The sequence below is a fragment of the Phocoena phocoena genome, chromosome 1 (genome assembly GCF_963924675.1).
Source record: "Phocoena phocoena chromosome 1, mPhoPho1.1, whole genome shotgun sequence".
Classification (NCBI taxonomy): Eukaryota; Metazoa; Chordata; class Mammalia; order Artiodactyla; family Phocoenidae; genus Phocoena; species Phocoena phocoena.
Genome location: NC_089219.1, coordinates 132808099 through 132825639, shown reverse-complemented (window position 1 = coordinate 132825639; position 17541 = coordinate 132808099). Strand labels below are relative to the sequence as shown.

General features: G+C 45.4%; 1 protein-coding gene across 1 annotated transcript in view; it reads right to left on the bottom strand.

Annotated features, from left to right (window-relative positions):
• PAPPA2 (pappalysin 2) overlaps positions 1-4841 on the bottom strand; it is a 281960-nt gene extending 277119 nt beyond the window's left edge. The window contains exon 1 of the mRNA XM_065870845.1: positions 3926-4841. Coding sequence (XP_065726917.1) covers positions 3926-4841 — 916 coding nt within the window. The remainder of the gene's footprint in view (positions 1-3925) is intronic.
• Between the last annotated feature and the right edge of the window lie 12700 nt (positions 4842-17541).

Sequence of the window (17541 nt, the reverse complement as noted above, 5' to 3'; positions counted from 1 at the left end):
GACTCCCAAATTCTGCCCTGGAATGTCCTCTGAAACTTGGATCCTCAGAAAAGGAAAACTCATCTTCAAGTCAGGGACAGTTTCTTAGACATCTTTGTATTCCCCACAGAGCCTTGCCCTGCTTTGCATGGCAAGGCACTCAATAAATATTTGTTGAGTGAAGAAACGTGGGCTCGGGCTCCAGCTCTGCCAGGGACTTACTGACTCAGTCTCCTGCCTCTTGGAGCTGCAGGTGGTTACTCAGCTGGGCAACTTCAGGGAACATTTGAAACCAATTAGGGGTGAGGAGGAACCTATTAAAAGGTCCTCTTCTGTGTATGTTGGGGTTGAAGGAGAGGAAAGGAAGTTGAGAAGGAGAGAAACAGGATGGTTTCAGGGTTGGGTGCTGGAGCTTAAAGATTTCACACGAGGATGGAACAGAATTTGGCTTAAGTCCACTGCTGAGTTCCAACAGCCTCTCCAAATGGGATCCTGACCTCAGGCTACTCCTCGGTGGCCACAGAACCCTGAATTGCCACGCCCCTGAGTAGTTACTTTGATGGAGGCCCCTACACTGGAGCAGCCACACACAGTCTTTTCCTAGGCCCTCTTGCCTCACGTCAGAACTACAGGAGATTGGCAACTTCAGAAGGTCTAACTTGCAGGGGGCCCAGCACCATCACTCCCCCTCCAGGGACCAGAATCTTACCAGTGAAAGCCTGTGAGGCCTGCACTGTCCTTGGCTCTAAATGAAAGTATTCCAACAATCCATCCAGAATCCAACTTCCTATTTTGGAAGCACGTGGGAGTTAGGGGTGGGGGGAGGGAGGTAACTCTAGTTGATTTTGTTTTCTTTACCAGATTTTACAAGTGCCAGTTAGTCACAACCCAAAGAATGCCACTTTAGCCCTTTCACGTAGGCCCTGCAGAAAGACTTGTATGAAGCTGACCCTAAGGGATGCCTACCAACAATGCTCTGGGGAGGGGATGATTAAATACCTCCCAGAGGCCGGGGGGGAAAAGACAGCCCTCCGAGAAACCAGACACATTCCCCACTGCGTGGCTTCCAAGGCACCGCCTACTCTCCTGTGCACGAAGCAACGCTGCCACCTAGTGCCCTGTGTGGGAAGTATTCCCTGAGGTCTCCCATCTCAGGGGGGTTCCTCTACAAGGGCTGGTGCCGCTGAATCACTTACTATATCTGCCAAGGAGAAAATGCCCCAGGTTTGGTAGATGGAGGACCGGGAAACCGGGTCTATGTTAAGTAGGTGGAATCTGAGGTTTGAGAGCTGTTGGAAAAGAGTATGGGAGTCAAGTTCTGCAGCATCTTGGGTTATCCTCAGTGGAGGAGCAGAACTTCCATGTTGAATTGTATTTAGCTCTCAGGAACACAATTCAGTTGCGGTCATTCTGCAAAGCTGAAGGCCAACCAGCCCAGGAGCGGGCAGTGACCAAATAAAAGGACCAGTGCTAGGGTCGGAGAGGGAATTTGGGCTGATCTGTTGGTAGGAGTGAGTTAGCGAATCGGAGACCTTTATTCCGGGAGGAGGGCGGTGGGGGTGGGGACTAGCCTTGGCCCTTCATGGTTCTCAGCCCTGGGGCCCCCAGAGGAAGTGTACGGAGCTGAGCACAATGAGTAGACAAGGATGCCTATGTCCTTGGGAACCCGGTTGCTAGAATCCTAAAGAATGAAAGCCTTGTTCCCAGCCCCCATCTCTCCCAGACTTTTACCCTAAATCTCTCCTGAATATTTTCCGATGTGCACAAATCTGAACAGAGATACAGGGTGGGAGGTGGAGAGGAGACAGACCTGCGTATTCCCTGCCCTTCCACCTTCCTGGTGTGGACCTATAGGGGAAATACCAGCACACCTCCAGGCACACTTTGATTTGAAGAGAAAGAAACCTCCGAAGCTAGACTGTCTGCGAAAGAGTTCTGCCTAATTTTACACGCTTAGGGAGGTTATGAGGATTCAGATGGGCACTCTGGAGAAGGATCTGAGTGTGTGCTGTGGCAGGGTGGAGGTGGGCACAGGAGGGAGATGTACAGGCTTGCGGGGGGGTGGGGGGGGCGAGGGAGGAGGTGCATCAAGGAAGGCTGTCATTGGAATCAAATCCTGACCCTGTTCTTCCCGCTGCAGAGCATGAGACAGAAGGACATGAAAGGGATGGAAAGATCCACTGTCCAGAATCTGTTCCGTCAGGTTTTGGGTTTTAACAACTCAAAGCACTGGTCTCTTAGAGCCTCCCTCCTATATTCCTGCTGCATCCTTCTCTGATTCTTCTGAGCCAGGGAACTGATCCCAGGTCCCTATGCCGCTACTGCCAGAGGAGGGGTAAGCAGAGTGGTAGGCCCCGGTCTAGACTGCAAGCACACAGTTTCCCTGGCAGATGGGTACTAGGAAGTGAGATTAGGCAGCAAGAAGATGTCATCTGGGAAAAACTGTGAAGCTGCCAACTCTGATCAGATAATCATCTCATTATTTCTTCCATTTGGCCCCAGAATAAGGATTTCCTTCTACTCTTTCTCTGCCCCCACCTATCTTATAGCCCAGCCCCTTCTCTATCCCCTCCCTTCACCCTCTCCCACCCCAAAATAAAATCACGCAAAACCACAAGACTCTAGAGCGCTCAGTGTCTGGGAATCCCAGCTTCCAAAAGAGAAATCACAGCCAAAGAGGGGGAGACAGCGTGTCCGGAAGGGATGTTCCAGCAACACCCCATTGCAAGAGGCTCCCTCCTTCCAGATTTCTTTCTCTAGTCTGAAACTTATTTGCAGGCATCCAGTAACCTGAGAAGTTTTTAATACGGGGAGCTGTCAAGCCTTTGAGGGGTTCTGGAGTTCCATTCCCAGTCTGCCTCTGGCATACCTCTCATTCCTTCTGTTACCCCCTCGATGTCATAGGACTGGCAAACATCAAATGGTGTTGCAGACAATCCAGATTAATAAGATTTCAATGGTTCTACTAGGTGCCTAGCCTTGTGTGAGGTTCTGTCACGGGGTGGGGGGGGGGGGCTCCAGAGGGATAATGGGAAACTGAATGATGAAGTATCACATCTAACCCCCAACCACCCCTTGCCTGAAACCAATCCCCCCACCTCTGCCTTATCGAAGTAAGGCAAAGGAGACATTCCTGACCCCACTCTTTTCTTTGTCTTTCTGGGTGACTTCCCATGAAAGCCAAGATCTGGGTATAGAGTAAAATAAATGTGGGTAGTGTTCCCAAACACTGCCCCTGATTAACACCATAGAGTTATACAAGGTGCATTTTAGGTCCCTTTTACAACGGCCAGGGCGAGAAGCCAGGGTCCTGGCTTCTGAGTGCCCACCTTTTCCTGTAGACCTTGCTCTTCCTAGGCTGGACTCACTCATGATTTTTAGGACAAAGCAAAGGGGACTCAAGGACCTGGACAAGGTAGTAGCAGCTTTCTGCTACATCCCAGGGCTGCTCAGAGAAAAGGAAATCAACCAGGACCCATTGGCTGTGTACCTGGCAGCCTTGTTCTCTTGCCGCCTAGCCCAGCCCAGGCTTGACTCGCTGCCCAGGTCTTTACACTTTCATGTAGTTTCAAAGTTGCCTGGGTATCTCATACTGGACTATGAGAAACGGAGTGTGACACCTCTTCCCCACTGACAAAGAACCAGAGATCTTCCCCTTTAAAGAGGGAGAAGAGAGTGAGCTGGAGGTCTCCTAAGTGCCAGCACAATGTATAGAACCACATGAGATCAATACAAGGGACAAATGCTCTTGTGGTTACAGAGTCATTAAGGTAGACGATGTCTGGAATCCTGCTGCGCAGATGAATAAAGGCCCTTCCCCCTCTCTGCTCAGCCAGCCCTCCTGCTCTGTCCCTTTCCCCTCCTTGCCCCCAAAGTCTAACCTCATTAAAAAAGGAAGCCAACCCTACCCCCGCGGACTACGGAAAGCCCAGGAGTGGGTTATTACCTGCAATGATGGCTGGGCTGTTCTGTCCTCCCTCCGGTTTCACCCAGGCTTCCACTGTGAACGCCTCCCGGGGAATGTCAGCCAGCACTTCTGGACGCAGCAACAGCTGCTCCCGCCTCCCAGAGAAGTACAAAACAGTCAATCCTCCTTGGGGGCTAAAGGTCTCTGCTTCCCAGTCGGGGTCCCCTCCACCATTCTGGATGCCGCCCTCCGAAGAGCTGGTTCTGACCCCATGCATAAGGGGATGCTTAGACCAAGGCTGGAAGTGCCGGGGAACAACACTGGGGTCTCCCTGCACACCTCCTGCCTGCCCCTTCGCCACCTGGCGCCGCCGCCTGGTCTTGGTCCGGCCCTTCCTTTGGGTCTCTGGTCCGGGTTCCTTCTGGCGTGGGAAGGTGGTGATCTTGGCGGCAGCCAAGGCTCCGTGTTCTTGAGTCCCAGCCTCACCTAGAGGCTCCTTGGATCCTTGATCGCCAAGATAAGTGTCATCATCTCCCAGTAGCTCCGACTGCCCAATAGGACCATCCCCTACCCACAGGGCAGCTGGCCGCTCAGCCTCACTTGTCACTCCTGCACTTCCAGTCAGGTCTGGGGGAACAGATCTCACGGCCATTCCCTCGGCGTCTGGCTTACTGCGCCCTGCATGGTACGTTCCTTGATCCCTCGCAGGGTAGGGCCTCAGGTAGTTCCCAGGTCTGCTGGGGTAGACCCCAAAGAGGTGATGCTGAGGGGCAGCTCTGGGTCTTCTAACCTTGGCCCCCAGCCAACAGCGTTCTCCTTCCAACAGCACCTGATTCAGGTGTCCTCTTTGAGCCAAGGATCTCTTGCGTGTCCAGCCCAGCTCAGAGCTGACAGTACTGAGCGCCCACCCAGCCAGAATCACCAGGCTTATTCTCAGAATCTTTAAGCGCATCATACCTCCGCTGGCTCTTTATACAGAACCAGAAGTCAACTTCTGGGTACCACACCAGGGTGATGGAGAGAAGAGAAAGAGACAGCTAGCAGTAGATTCACAGTCACCGGGCAAACTGTTTTGTTCACGGACCAAACTTTTTCAAGCAGCCCCAAAAGAGAACCTCTTCTGGCTACCTGCGCTGGGTGCTGGGCCAGCGTGGCCTCTGTACCTCACCCACCGTATGTGTTTCCCTCACCCTTCTCCCTTGACCTCTCTCTCCTCGCTCTAGTTTAGTCCTTGCAGAATGAAGTTCGTTTCTCTGGGTTCCTATGAATTTCTTCCAGAGAGCTCAGGTTTCTCTCTTTTTCTTTCTTCAGTAGCCCCTCCCCTCGCTGATACTAGAAGAGGGACACATGGGCATAAGCCAAAGCCCGTCAAATACACACTCACTCACAAACACATACTGCTCACTACCTGAAGTCATTCCAAAGAATCTTAGCTTCTAATTTTCTTTTCTCTCTCCTTCTTCCTTCCCTAGGAGTTACCTTCTCTTTGTAGTCTTTAACCTCAAATACATCCACCTTCCAATAAACTGCTAGAAAAACTGGTATACAGACACACAGAATTTGATGCTTATTATCTAAAAAGCCAAAAAGAATCTGGGGGCACAAAAATCCCAGCTGGTACTTAACCTTCACTCTCCAGATGTCCTCCTCAGCCAGCTCTCCATCCAGCCTCCAGTCTGCCTGTGCAGGTCAGAATGCTTCCCTCAGCTCCGTGCTTGGGGTTGGTGAGTGTTAAAGGATTTTTGTTTGTTTGTTTGTTTTTTTATCCCCTTCTAACTTGTTGCTGTGTTGTAAGTCTCCGTAAAGTTCTCCTTTGGGGTGCCAGTCTGGTGTCCTAGTAACCTTATGAGTCTGAGAGCCCTTGACTTCACCTTCTGTGAGTCTTGTGGGTCCCTGGGAAGATGGAAAAGAGAGCGAGAAGAAGAGCATAGCCTTCAGGGGACCTGTTCTCTCCGGTCCCTCCTGCTCCCCTCTCTCCCTTTCTCTCTGCCTGTAATTCTCTTCTTGTTTGTTTCATTTAAAGACAATGATGATGTCAAAGCTAATAAGTTCGGTGCATCTCTCCACCTACTCCCTGTCCCCTCCTCCCTCCTGAAAACCTCCCCACCTCACTGAGGCACAGGGGACAGACGCCACTCTTGGTTTCCCCAGTAAACATTTCTTGCTTTCTCTCCCAGCAGCTGCAGCCTACACAATCAATAGCCAACAATCAATACTGTTTTGGAGCACTCTTTTCTGTGTGTATTCTCTCTCTCTCTCTCTCTCTCTCTCTCCACACACACACACACACACACACTCTCACACATGTGTTGTGAACAGACTTGCTTACTGCTTGATAAATCCACACCAGGCTTTTAGGGACCACTTGCATCTTTCTTTTCTTTTGCCACACACCTCCTGTTATTTCTTCTTATTTCAATCATTTGGGATTTAAAAGAACAATACCCCAAATTCACTTTATATGAGACATTGGGGGAAAGGAGAAATCAGTTATCCTGCTGCAAGGAGCATTCAATGGAAATGCCGTGGATTTGTGCGATACAGGTCTTCTTATTCTCGCTCAAGTTTCTCACTCTGAAGTTACTAAAAGTCACCATATGCTGAGTGAGCAAATAAACAAAAGAGATGCTCAAAATAAGTAAATTACAAAAATAAACAGCTAGACCCAAGCAGCTATTTTTTAAAATTGATTTGAAATGAATGGATAGAATGTGGAAGTAAATAATGTGATTTTAACCTCCATAATAATGTTTGCCTAGATGTAAGCTATCTCAAAGAGTCCTACCGCCTAAACACAAGTGTGTGTATACACACACACACACACACACACACACACACACACACACCATGATTCTGAATTCTCAACACAGGTAAGGATGTTTGACCACAGGTGAGTACGAAACAGGTAGAGAAATATACTGGGTCCTTCATTCCATAGTAAGAAAAATCACTTACAGTTCTAAAATCACTGCTTGTGTTGCCCACATATAAAACATGCAGCCCACATATTCTGGAGTCAGATCACACTGCCTCTTTTGCCTTGGGTCTCCCCATCGTCTTCTAAACTCCTCTCCTCTAGCTAATAACTGACTTATGTGCTTTAAGAATGCTGTATCCTAAGCACCCCATCCCTGGCATGCCCTGTTTCCCTAAGCAGCATCCACTGAAGCCTCAAAGCGAGTCCCCAAAGAAGATATCAATTCAGGCACGTGGATACCACTACACAGAAATCCCTCAATCCTAGACTGTCCTTTTTCCTCTTATCATCTCCCTGTCTCCCTTCACTTTTCTGACTCAGCCCTTTTCCCTCCCCCTCACCCCGAAGCAGCTCAACAGAAATTGGGGCTTTGGTAGAGGGTAGGGGGAGATTACAGAGAAAGACAGAAAAGCAGAGGAGATAGAGACAGAGAGAGAGAAACCAGGAAAGAAAGGAGGGAAGGAAGGAGAGGGACCTTCATTTAAATGAAGGGAAGATACCCAGGTAAGAAAAGAAGTAAACTCCCCCCTCCCTCATGCCACCCCCAGGACCCTCAGAAAAAGGTTTCATACCATTCATTTCAGGAAGGAGGGATAACACAGCAAGGAAGAAGAGTTCCGCCGTGCTTTTCTCCCCCTTTTAGTATGTGAATGATCTTGCATCCCCTATAGGTCTCTCCTGGCTCTCAGCTGCTAGTAATCCATTCATAAGGTTTCAAGAAGCCACACGAAACTCAAGCTTCCAGTTTAGTTTCTCTCTTCTCCCCTTCATTCCTTCGCTCACCACTCTCCTTCAGCTCTTGGCAGTCCAAAGTTTAAAAAAAAATGTTGAACCATTTCTGTGTTTTCCTCCTGTTGTAACTTTTGCTGTGACATCATAACCCTGCCCACCAACACCCCACCTCTCTCTCTCCTTTCCATCCCACCCCTCATCAGCCCCATGCCCCCAAAATACCCCCCACGGGGAAGAAGGGCTCCTGTCAGTTCCAACCTGTGAAAACACAAAGCTACTGGAAGGTGCCCCCTCTCCCCTCGGTCCCCCTCCTCTCTTCCCCTCCCTGCCTTACCCACCGCTCAGCCACGGCTCTCCCAAGGCTTTAACAATGATCCCATCTGTTTGACATGTGCGGAAAGGTGGGCTGGATTCAAATAATCTGTCAAGTGAATCATCAAAAACCCAGCAACCCCCTCCTCAATTCCATCGCACACGGTCACACACCAGACCCCAGCCAAAGGGTGAGAGAAGTCAGACTTGCACACCACCCACCCTGGATGCCAGGGAGAAAGACACCAAACATGCCAAAGGAAACGCACATTTATATATATGTATAAATTCTGTGGCTTATTTGTTTATGACAAACACCCACACCCCAAGTCTCCTACGCCTCTTCCCCAAACCCTGCCACTCCACAAGTGCACAGATTTGAAAACTGGTAGAATCTGTTTTGAAATCTCCAACGAGAGGGTTTTTCCCCCTTTTTTTCACTCCAAAGCACTATCTGTGGCGATCAGACTCGAGCAGGGTTGCCAGCAAATGCAGGAGGCCCCTTCTAGGGTACAGGCTTTCAAACCAGCGAAGCTAGAGGGAATGGATTTAAGGACACACAGCAGGAGCTGGCTGAATTTATTTTATTTTGACGGGGGTAGTTGGGGGAGGAATATCATTTCTGAAATGCCCAAGGAATGAAGGGAGAGGATATGGATTTCTTAAACAGTTTTTGCAAGAGGAGCGGTGTCTTGTTCTGCAGGTAAATCTATAAGGCAAGAAATTGGAGCTTACAGATAAACAAGGACCGAGAGGGAGAGGGAGGGAAAGGGGAAGGAGGGAAGAGAGGGGAGAGGGAGAGGGGATGGGGAGTTGGGGACGTGGAGAGAGGAGAGAAGGGGAGAAGGACAGAAGGGGCGAGGGGAAAAGAGGAGGAGGGGAAGAGGGAGGAGGGAGGAAAGAAGGAAAGGGGGATAGGAGGGAGGGGGGAGGGGAGGGATGGAAGAGGAAAGGGGAGAAATGGAAGGGGGAGGGGAGGGGGACGAAAGGAAAAGACAAGAGTCTGGGAGGAGAAAGGACTGAAAAAGAAAAGCAGGGAAGACAGGAGGGAAGAATGAGACAGAGAGGAAGAGAAAAAGAGAAAGGGGTGGTGAGGCACATAAAATATGGAGACCAGGAAGGCAGTTAGATCCATGATGGTTAAACATAAAGGAGTCAGAGAGGCAGGTGAAGGGACACACTATAAAATGGGGAAGAGGCTTGGTTTTACACACAGAAAACAAAGGGCACACAGTGAAGGGATTCACTCTTAGTGATCGGACACAGTGAAAAAAATTAGATTGCCAGGGTGCAACCTTGTTTCTTTAAGTAAACCCCTATCCCTTCCTCCTTCCCTGCCCACATCTCTTCCTCCAATCCCCACCTCCACCTTCCTTCAGGCATCTTTTTGTTCCCAGCATTATCTTCCCCTGGAGAATTCAGGAGTAAAATTCAGAACCCACCTACTCACCCTCCAAATAAAACCCCACCCTTAATAGCCCCTTTCTTTGCTTCTATCCTCAGAGAGTCCTGCGTCCTCTTATCTAAAGATTGAGCTGTTTGTGACAATATGCACTTCACTTCAACTCAAATTATACTATGTTTCCTTTAAGCCCAGGACCTCAGGGCTGTTTTGCTTGTATTTGCTGCCATAGTGGGGCTGGTCAGTTTCCATCAGCATTGTCATCATTATTATTAAGAGTCTTTGAGCAAAGGGAGAAGCCAGTCCACGCTGGCGTCCACCTGCAGTAGAGAGCTACAGTGGGGAGAGAGGGAGGGAGAGAGACCCCTTAATATGGTCACTGATCCTTTCTGACTTTCTGATTCCAAAATCTGATCCCTTGAGGGAAAAGCTCAGCTGGGAGCCAGCCAGGGAGCGTAGTAATAAAAGCCTTCCAGAACACAACCAAATGCAGTATCTATATATAGGAGCCGGATCTGTTTTAGCTACTTGAAGTCTAAAATGACACCCGGAAACAAACATTTCAGCAATATGTTTATTGGAATCTTATTCAGCTAGTGCTGGAAAGAGTGAGCTCTGAAGGATTTCACTCAAAGGCTCAGGGTTGTTGCTTTCTGCCCGCCCCTCCTGCTTTGGTACACAGAGCTGGGGGTCAGCTGCTCTATCATTCATGGGGGTTACTTGAGATCCCTTTGGGGTGACTTATCACAGCCCCTTTTTCCATGGGTGAGGAACAAGGGTGAAGTCACAATTAACGGCACGGACAGATAGGGCACCCAGGGCTCCTGAATCCCAGTCAGCTTTTCTCTCCTCTGGTATGCACCTGTCTTGCTGTGTGCCACCCACGTGCCAATTGGATGGGAGGGTCGTATCGAAGACTGGCCTTTCCGTTCCACATTCAGGCAAAAATGCCCAGGGAATGTATATTGGTCATATGTGTTCTGTAACTCAGAATCACACACAGAAGGAAATGCAAATCTGGATTCCATGCTCCCCAACTGTGCGTTTTTATTTTTAAGATTTGGGGGGGGGGATGTGGACCATTTTTTTAAGAGTCTTTATTGAATTTGTTACAATATTGCTTCTGTTTTATGTTTTGGTTTTTTGGCCCCAAGGCCTGTGGGATCTTAGCTCCCTGACCAGGGATCGAACCCACACCCCCTGCACTGGAAGGCAAAGTCTTAACCACTGGACCACCAGGGAAGTCCTCCCCTCGACCCTGTGCATTTTAAGCCAAGAGAGGCCCTATCTTTTTGTCAAACTGTTTGGTGCTCCTTATGGTAGATAATCATATTTTTTTCTACAACATTATTACTATTATAAATTATTATCCATGTTAGTGGTAGTGTTTTGCAAAGCTCCTTCATCCAAACAGATCAGAGTAGTTCATCTACAGGTTAGCCTTCCCAACTCCTCCAGAATTGCCTGTTGGAGGCAACAAGCCAGAGAGCTATTTCGCCTGGTGTTAGTCCCTGTCTGGATGTTTTTCCACAATATTTCGATCCTTGGAACCAGCCTGTGGAACCTTTTGGCTGGGGGAGGGTTAACAGTGATGCTAGACCCTGCCCTGCTCATCAGAGGAACAAAGGCTCTGCAGGGGTTTTGCTTCAGTTAGTATTGCCTTTGCACCTGGAGCCTCTTCAAAAGGCAACCTCATAAGAATAACAATTACACTTGTATACTTACTTTTCCTTTGACCCAATGCACATCGGTGTGCATTCTTTCTTCCTAACCCCAACGACACAAGTGCAAGGCAAGTGTTATGCCCATTTTACAGATGAGGACACTGAGGCTAAAAGTCAAGCAACTTACTGAATGACCTGCAGACACTAAGAATGCAGCCAGGACACATCTCAAATGCATTGTGCTAAATGGAAGAAGCCAGATTCGAAAGGCTACATCTGGTATGATTCCATTTATATGACATTCTAGAAAAGGCAAAACTACAGAGACAGAATAGATCAGTGGTTGCCAGGAGCTGGGCGTCGGGGGGAGGGGAAAGTTGAATACAAAAAGCACAAAGCGATTTTGGGGTGATGGGACTGTTCTCTATCTTGATTGTTGTGACAATGCATGACTGTATGCGTTTTTCAAAACTCAAAGAACTGTGAGCTGAAAAAGGTTACTGTTATGTAAATTATACCTCAGTGAACCTGGGGCAGAAAAACAGAGCCAAGGGTAGGGTCAGGGTCTTTTGATTCTGAATACAGGACTCTTCTGTCTGCATCCTGCAGGTATCCAAAGACCAAAGGAGAGCATGACACAATTTGGTCATAGGTTGGGGCCACTCTGTGCCTAAACTCTCCGCTGACCTTCTTGCCTACCCCCTGAGATGACCCTATGGAACCAGACTGAATGGGGCAGAGCCAGCCTCTGGTCCCAGCTCCATCAACCCAGAGCATCCTAGCAAATCAAATCAGTAACCCCCAGATGAGCACTGGTGAACGATGAGGCCCCTGATCTGCAATTCAATAGCCATCTGACCTTGGACAAGTTGTTGAACTTCTCTGAGCCATCTGTAAAATGAGAGCTTGGAATAGAAGACTCTAAGTTCCCTTCCAGGTCACACTTAATATTCTCTAATTTTTCAACCCCACACTTATTCTGAGATTTTGTTTGCTCAGTTATTAAAAAAAAAAAAAAAAAGCCATTGCCCACTTCCGGTAAATATCCCAGAGACTCAAGTGTATATTAGCAATGGACACACAGGACATTTATTTTAGTCCTTAAAGAAAGCCATATATTCAAATGTAACTCCACTGTAACAATGATAGGCAAAAAGAGGGGTAGCATGTGGGGAGTTTTCAAGCTCTAATCCATATAGATGTTTATACATATGAGCCATTGCCATGCATTTAGAAAATCAAATATCAGAACACATGGCATTAGTATGAAAATACTTAAATGGGAATGATTTTTTCTTTTTTTTATTAATTTTTATTGGAGTATAGTTGCTTTACAATGTTGTGTTAGTCTCTGCTGCAGCAGAGTGAATCAGTTATACGTATACATGTATTCACTCTTTTCTGGATTTCCTTCCCATTTAGGTCACCACAAAGCACTGAGTAGAGTTCCCTGTGCTATATAGTAGGTTCTCATTAGTTATCTATTTTATACATAGCAGTGTATATATGTCAATCCCAATCTCCCAATTCATCCCATCTCTCCTTCCCCCCTTGGTAACCATAAATTTTTTCTCTACATTTGTGACTCTATTTTTATTTTGTTAATTTTTTAAAAACTTTTATTGGAGTATAGTTGCTTTACAATGTTGTGTTCGTTTCTGCTATACAGTAAAGTGAATCAGTTATATGTATACATATACCCACTCTTTTTAGATTTCCTTCCCATTTAGGTCACTGTGACTCTATTTTTAAATTTGATACCGTGCTAGACTCTTCAAGTTTGCTATCCTCCCACAGTGGTAACAATAACCATATTAATAATAATAACTAATATTTATTAGTTACAATATGGCAGGCACTGTTCTGGTCACTTTAGATAGATTAGTTGATGCAATCTTCACAACAGTTCTGTGAGTGGTTACTTCTATTAACCCTATTTTTGAATGAAGAATAGTAGCGGCTAACATCTATTGAGTACCTACTATGTGCTCAATGTAACATGTACTAGTCCATGTAAATCTACGAAGCAATGTACATAAATCACCTCATTTAATCCAACAACTAACCTATGAGATAGCTCCACTGTGATCCCCATTTTTTAGGTGAGAAAACTAAGGCATAGAGAGTTCAAGCAACTTATTTGAGCTTAACCACCTTGAAAAGAACTACCTATCTCCAGAGCCCTTGTTCTTAATCTCCTTACTACACTGCCTCTTCATGGAGGACATAAATACATACTGATGATGACTGGACTCCCAGCACACCAAAACCAGACTTTTCCTGATCAGGACACCCCAGTGGTTTCTCTGGAGTACAGGAAAGGTTTTTTTAGGTCTCTTCCTTAAGTCTCTCCAGGTTGAAGGTCCAAAGCCTCCGAGAAATGTGGCCCTGCTGATAGCAGCACCCAGATACAGGCTGCACCTCTGCCAAAGCTAAGGTACCTTTCACACATCCCCAAGACTTCTCTTCTCACTGCTCTTGCCTCCCTGATCCATTACATTCCCACTGAAATCTAAGGGACTTTTAACCAACCAGCCATAAGTGAAAAACCAGTCACTTCCCCAGTTCATTAACTCCATCTGGGAAGTATGCAAGATGGATAAATGTTGGGTTGTCTATTTATTATAACTAATACAAACATTTAATACTAATAACAGCTATTAGTTGATGGTCTATTAACCATCATAAAATATATACTTCCTGTGTTAAGGTCAGCTCTGATATAGAACTCGAAGTTTTACCCTAGATTCTAAATACTGAGTAGTATTCATGTCAGTTAATTGCTGAAATGTGGTACATGTGTAAATATTTCAAAATGGACATGCCCCCCCAGATGCGTTCAGGAAAGGGAGCAGGCCTGTGTATAGGAAAGGAAATGTACGCTTCTTAAACCCCAGCCCAGTACAGCTTTTCCGTAGATCACAGCCACAGCTGGAGGCAGAAACACAAACCAAAGCTGTCTGAGCCCGTAAGCTTGTCAGATGCCCTTCAACTCATTCAACAGAGACCCTTTCCAGTAGGTGGCAAGAAATGCTCAAGTTCCTTTTCTGCAGAAGAGTTCAAGTTTCTTTTCTACTAATGTGGTATAGTTAAGAGGGTAGGCTCTGTGGATGACAAACATGAATTCTAATCTGGGCTCTGCCCCCATGGCCTATGTGGTCTGGGGCAAGATTCAGGGCCACCACTGAGGACAAGAGCACACCTGTGCCATCAGTGAGAGGCCGTAATAAGGAGCATTTCTCAACAATGTGTCTGACACAGAGTAAGTGCTAAATAAACATGAGTACTATTGAAGAAGCCAACTCCTTGAACTGTTCTACCCTACAAGTTTCTTATTTTAAACTTTCTATCACTCCCAATGATCCATTTTGATGCCACTTCTCACTGTACTCAAAAGGTAAGCCTTTCCTGTGTCCCAATTGCTCTTTTGTTTATCTAAATCTGTCGTTCTCAATCCTGTCGGTCCCGTAAGTCCCATTTTGATAGCAAATATTTTGTACTGAAAATTCAAATATAGTATTACCTACCTTACATAGTTTCAAAAAAGGTTAATGTCCTGTCTATAATATTAAAAAAGAAAATAACTTACACTGAATAAAATGAATTTTAACATATAAATATTTCCGACACAACTACATTAAAAGAATGAAGTAAAAAAAAGAAAAAAAAGATCAAGTAAAATGAAGCAATCAAATGCTTGAACCTACTTCTCATAAATAAGTTTGGATTTAAGAGAAATAAGAAAATATTCAACAAACATTACAGGTATTTCCTTTATACTGACACTTTGAATTCAGTGCTATCAAAGTAAAGTAGTATATATTCGTAGAGTCGGCATGACTACAATAGCTCCAAACGCAGACCAGTAGAGGTGTGTGTATGGGTGACTCAAATACTGTAAGCAGCATTGCCATCAATGGCATGACTTTCCAAAATGGGAAGCAACTCTTGGTAAAATTTGAAAACAAATCAAAAGACAATCTTCCTTCAAAAACATAGAAGTTGCATTTTTAGGGAGTATATTTGAAGTATACGAAAAATACTTTTGTGGTTCAGCATTTATATTTAAAATAGAATCAGCTCCTAGACTTGGATCATTATAAATGGGTTTTTCAGCTACATGAATGTTTGGCCAGGCATTCAAGAGTCAAGCAGGATGCAAGAGGATTCATCTAGTGGGACTATCCATGTACTACAGGGATGTCTAACGTCCCTGGCACCCACCCACTGAATGCCACAAATAACCTCCAATCATTGTGACACCAAAACCACTCTCACTGTTTTCCAAAATGTCCCTAGGGGGCAGCACTTCCCCCACTGAGAACCAGTCATCTAAACCAAGGCCAAAATATTATGCAGACAAATCTAATTGAACCTTGTATATGTATTTGCACTTGACATACTGCCAAGATTCACAGGGGAGGAAGTCATGTGGAGGTTTCTAACTGCAATTTTTATGGTATTTGGTGATAAAGCTGAAGTATATACTCCTCAATAGTGGTTTGAACTGTGTGTATCGTATATACACACAAAGATGTATAGCACACATTCTATCAAATGATCATCTTTCTAAATATCATCCAGTGAGATTCTCCGTGCTTAAGTAGCAGTTTACTCAGTTCCATTAAGCTCCCTCTACTTGAAAATAAATAAACAAAGACCCTGAGGGTATTATGCTAAATGAAATAAGTCAGACAGATAAAGACACCATATGATTTCACTCACATATATTTCACATGTGGAATATAAAAAACTAATAAACAAGCACAAACAAAATGAAACAACAAACCAAACCAAAGAAAAAATAAGCACATAGGTACAGAGAACAGAGTAGTGGTTACCAGAGGGGAAGGGACTGGGAGGACGGTGAAATGAGTAAAGGGAATCAATTGTATGGTGATGGATGGAAAATACATTTTGGTAAGCAATTGTACGGTATAGAGAAGTAGAAATATAATGTTGTAAACATGAGACTTACATAATGTTATAAATCAATGTTACCTCAGTTTTGAAATAGAAAGAAAAATAAATAAAAAAGTATTATTGAAGGACATAACCCAATTGAATTAGAATGTTAGTGTTTAAATAAATAATCAGAAACAGGATAAATATATAAATAAATAACAAATTAATAGAAAACAATGTCTGGGATTATGAACCTCAAAATTCAAATCATAGATTCTGGTCCTTGGCTACCAATGTCATATAATATACCTCAAATTATCACTGGAAAATGTTTGTTACAGAGGCCATGGCCATCACGGCTCTGAGCAGCTCTTGGACTAAAGCTGTAAGATCTCAGAAGCCCTAGGAGAGATGCTGGTTATCACTGGAAAAGTGTTTTCCACATAATGCTACACATACACTCTACTGGGGGAGGGTCTGAGTTCTCACTTTCCTTGGCCTGAATTGAGTAGGTCAATTTACCTGGCTATATGGTTAAGAGCCTCATTTTAACTCAATATTTTGGCCTTATCTTGCCCTCTGAACTAGGTCCAGTGAAGAAACAGTTAAGTCATGATGGCCTTACCTAATCTTCCAGGAAACATAAGTTGAGCACCTTCTAGGTGCCATCCATCATATTAGATTCTGGGGATACACTGACAGTAACATACAAGCACTGCCCTAGATTGCTTCACAGACTTGTTAGAGGAAAAGTCCAGAACACGAATACATTGTACGACATGGCTATAAGTGCTATCTCAGAAGTCTGAATGAAGTGCTACCAGACCCCAAGGATAAAGCAACTAACTCTTCAAGCACTAATCCAGGGAATTTCACAGAAGGGGCAATTTTTGAACAGGGTCTTAAATGAAGACTAGGAGTTTTCCAAGTAGAAGGCATTTCAAGAGAGAATGGCATGTACAAGATGCCCCAGTAGCACTTTATTCAAGCCTCCAAGACAGCATGTATTGCTAAGTCCTATAGTTTACCCATGTTTATGTCTCTCTTCCCAGTGACCCTGGAAGGCAATCTAGGATGGTGCCCCAGATGTCTGGGGGGAAAAAAACAAAAACAAAAAAAGACAAGCTCAACTGAGGAACTATGAGAAATTTTGATTGGCAGGGAGAAGAAATTCTTAGAAAGAAACAACTGGTCCCTCCCTTTCCTCATCTTCCTGTTGAAGAGCCTGGAGCCCTTCCCGGCAGACTAAGACCAGAAAGGACATACAGAGGTTGAAACAGTACCCACAGCTCTCAAAGATACAATGAAAAAATAATGTTATTTGAATAGCAAAAGGCTACCTGTTCCTTATTCTCCTCCCAGTGTTAGCCTCAGCCAAGTCCAGACCTGAAAGAAAGGTCTGAAAGAAGTCCAGTCCTTCCCTCATGGCCACATAGAAGGAAAGAAACAATCAACAAAATGAAGACAACCTACAGAATGAGAGAAAATATTTGCAAACTATATATCTGATAAGGGGTTAATATCCAAAATGTACAAGGAACACACACAACTCAATAACTGCACAAAAATAAAAACACTCAAAAATTTAGTAAAGGGGGGCTTCCCTGGTGGCACAGTGGTTGAGAGTCCGCCTGCCGATGCAGGGGACACAGGTTCGTGCCCC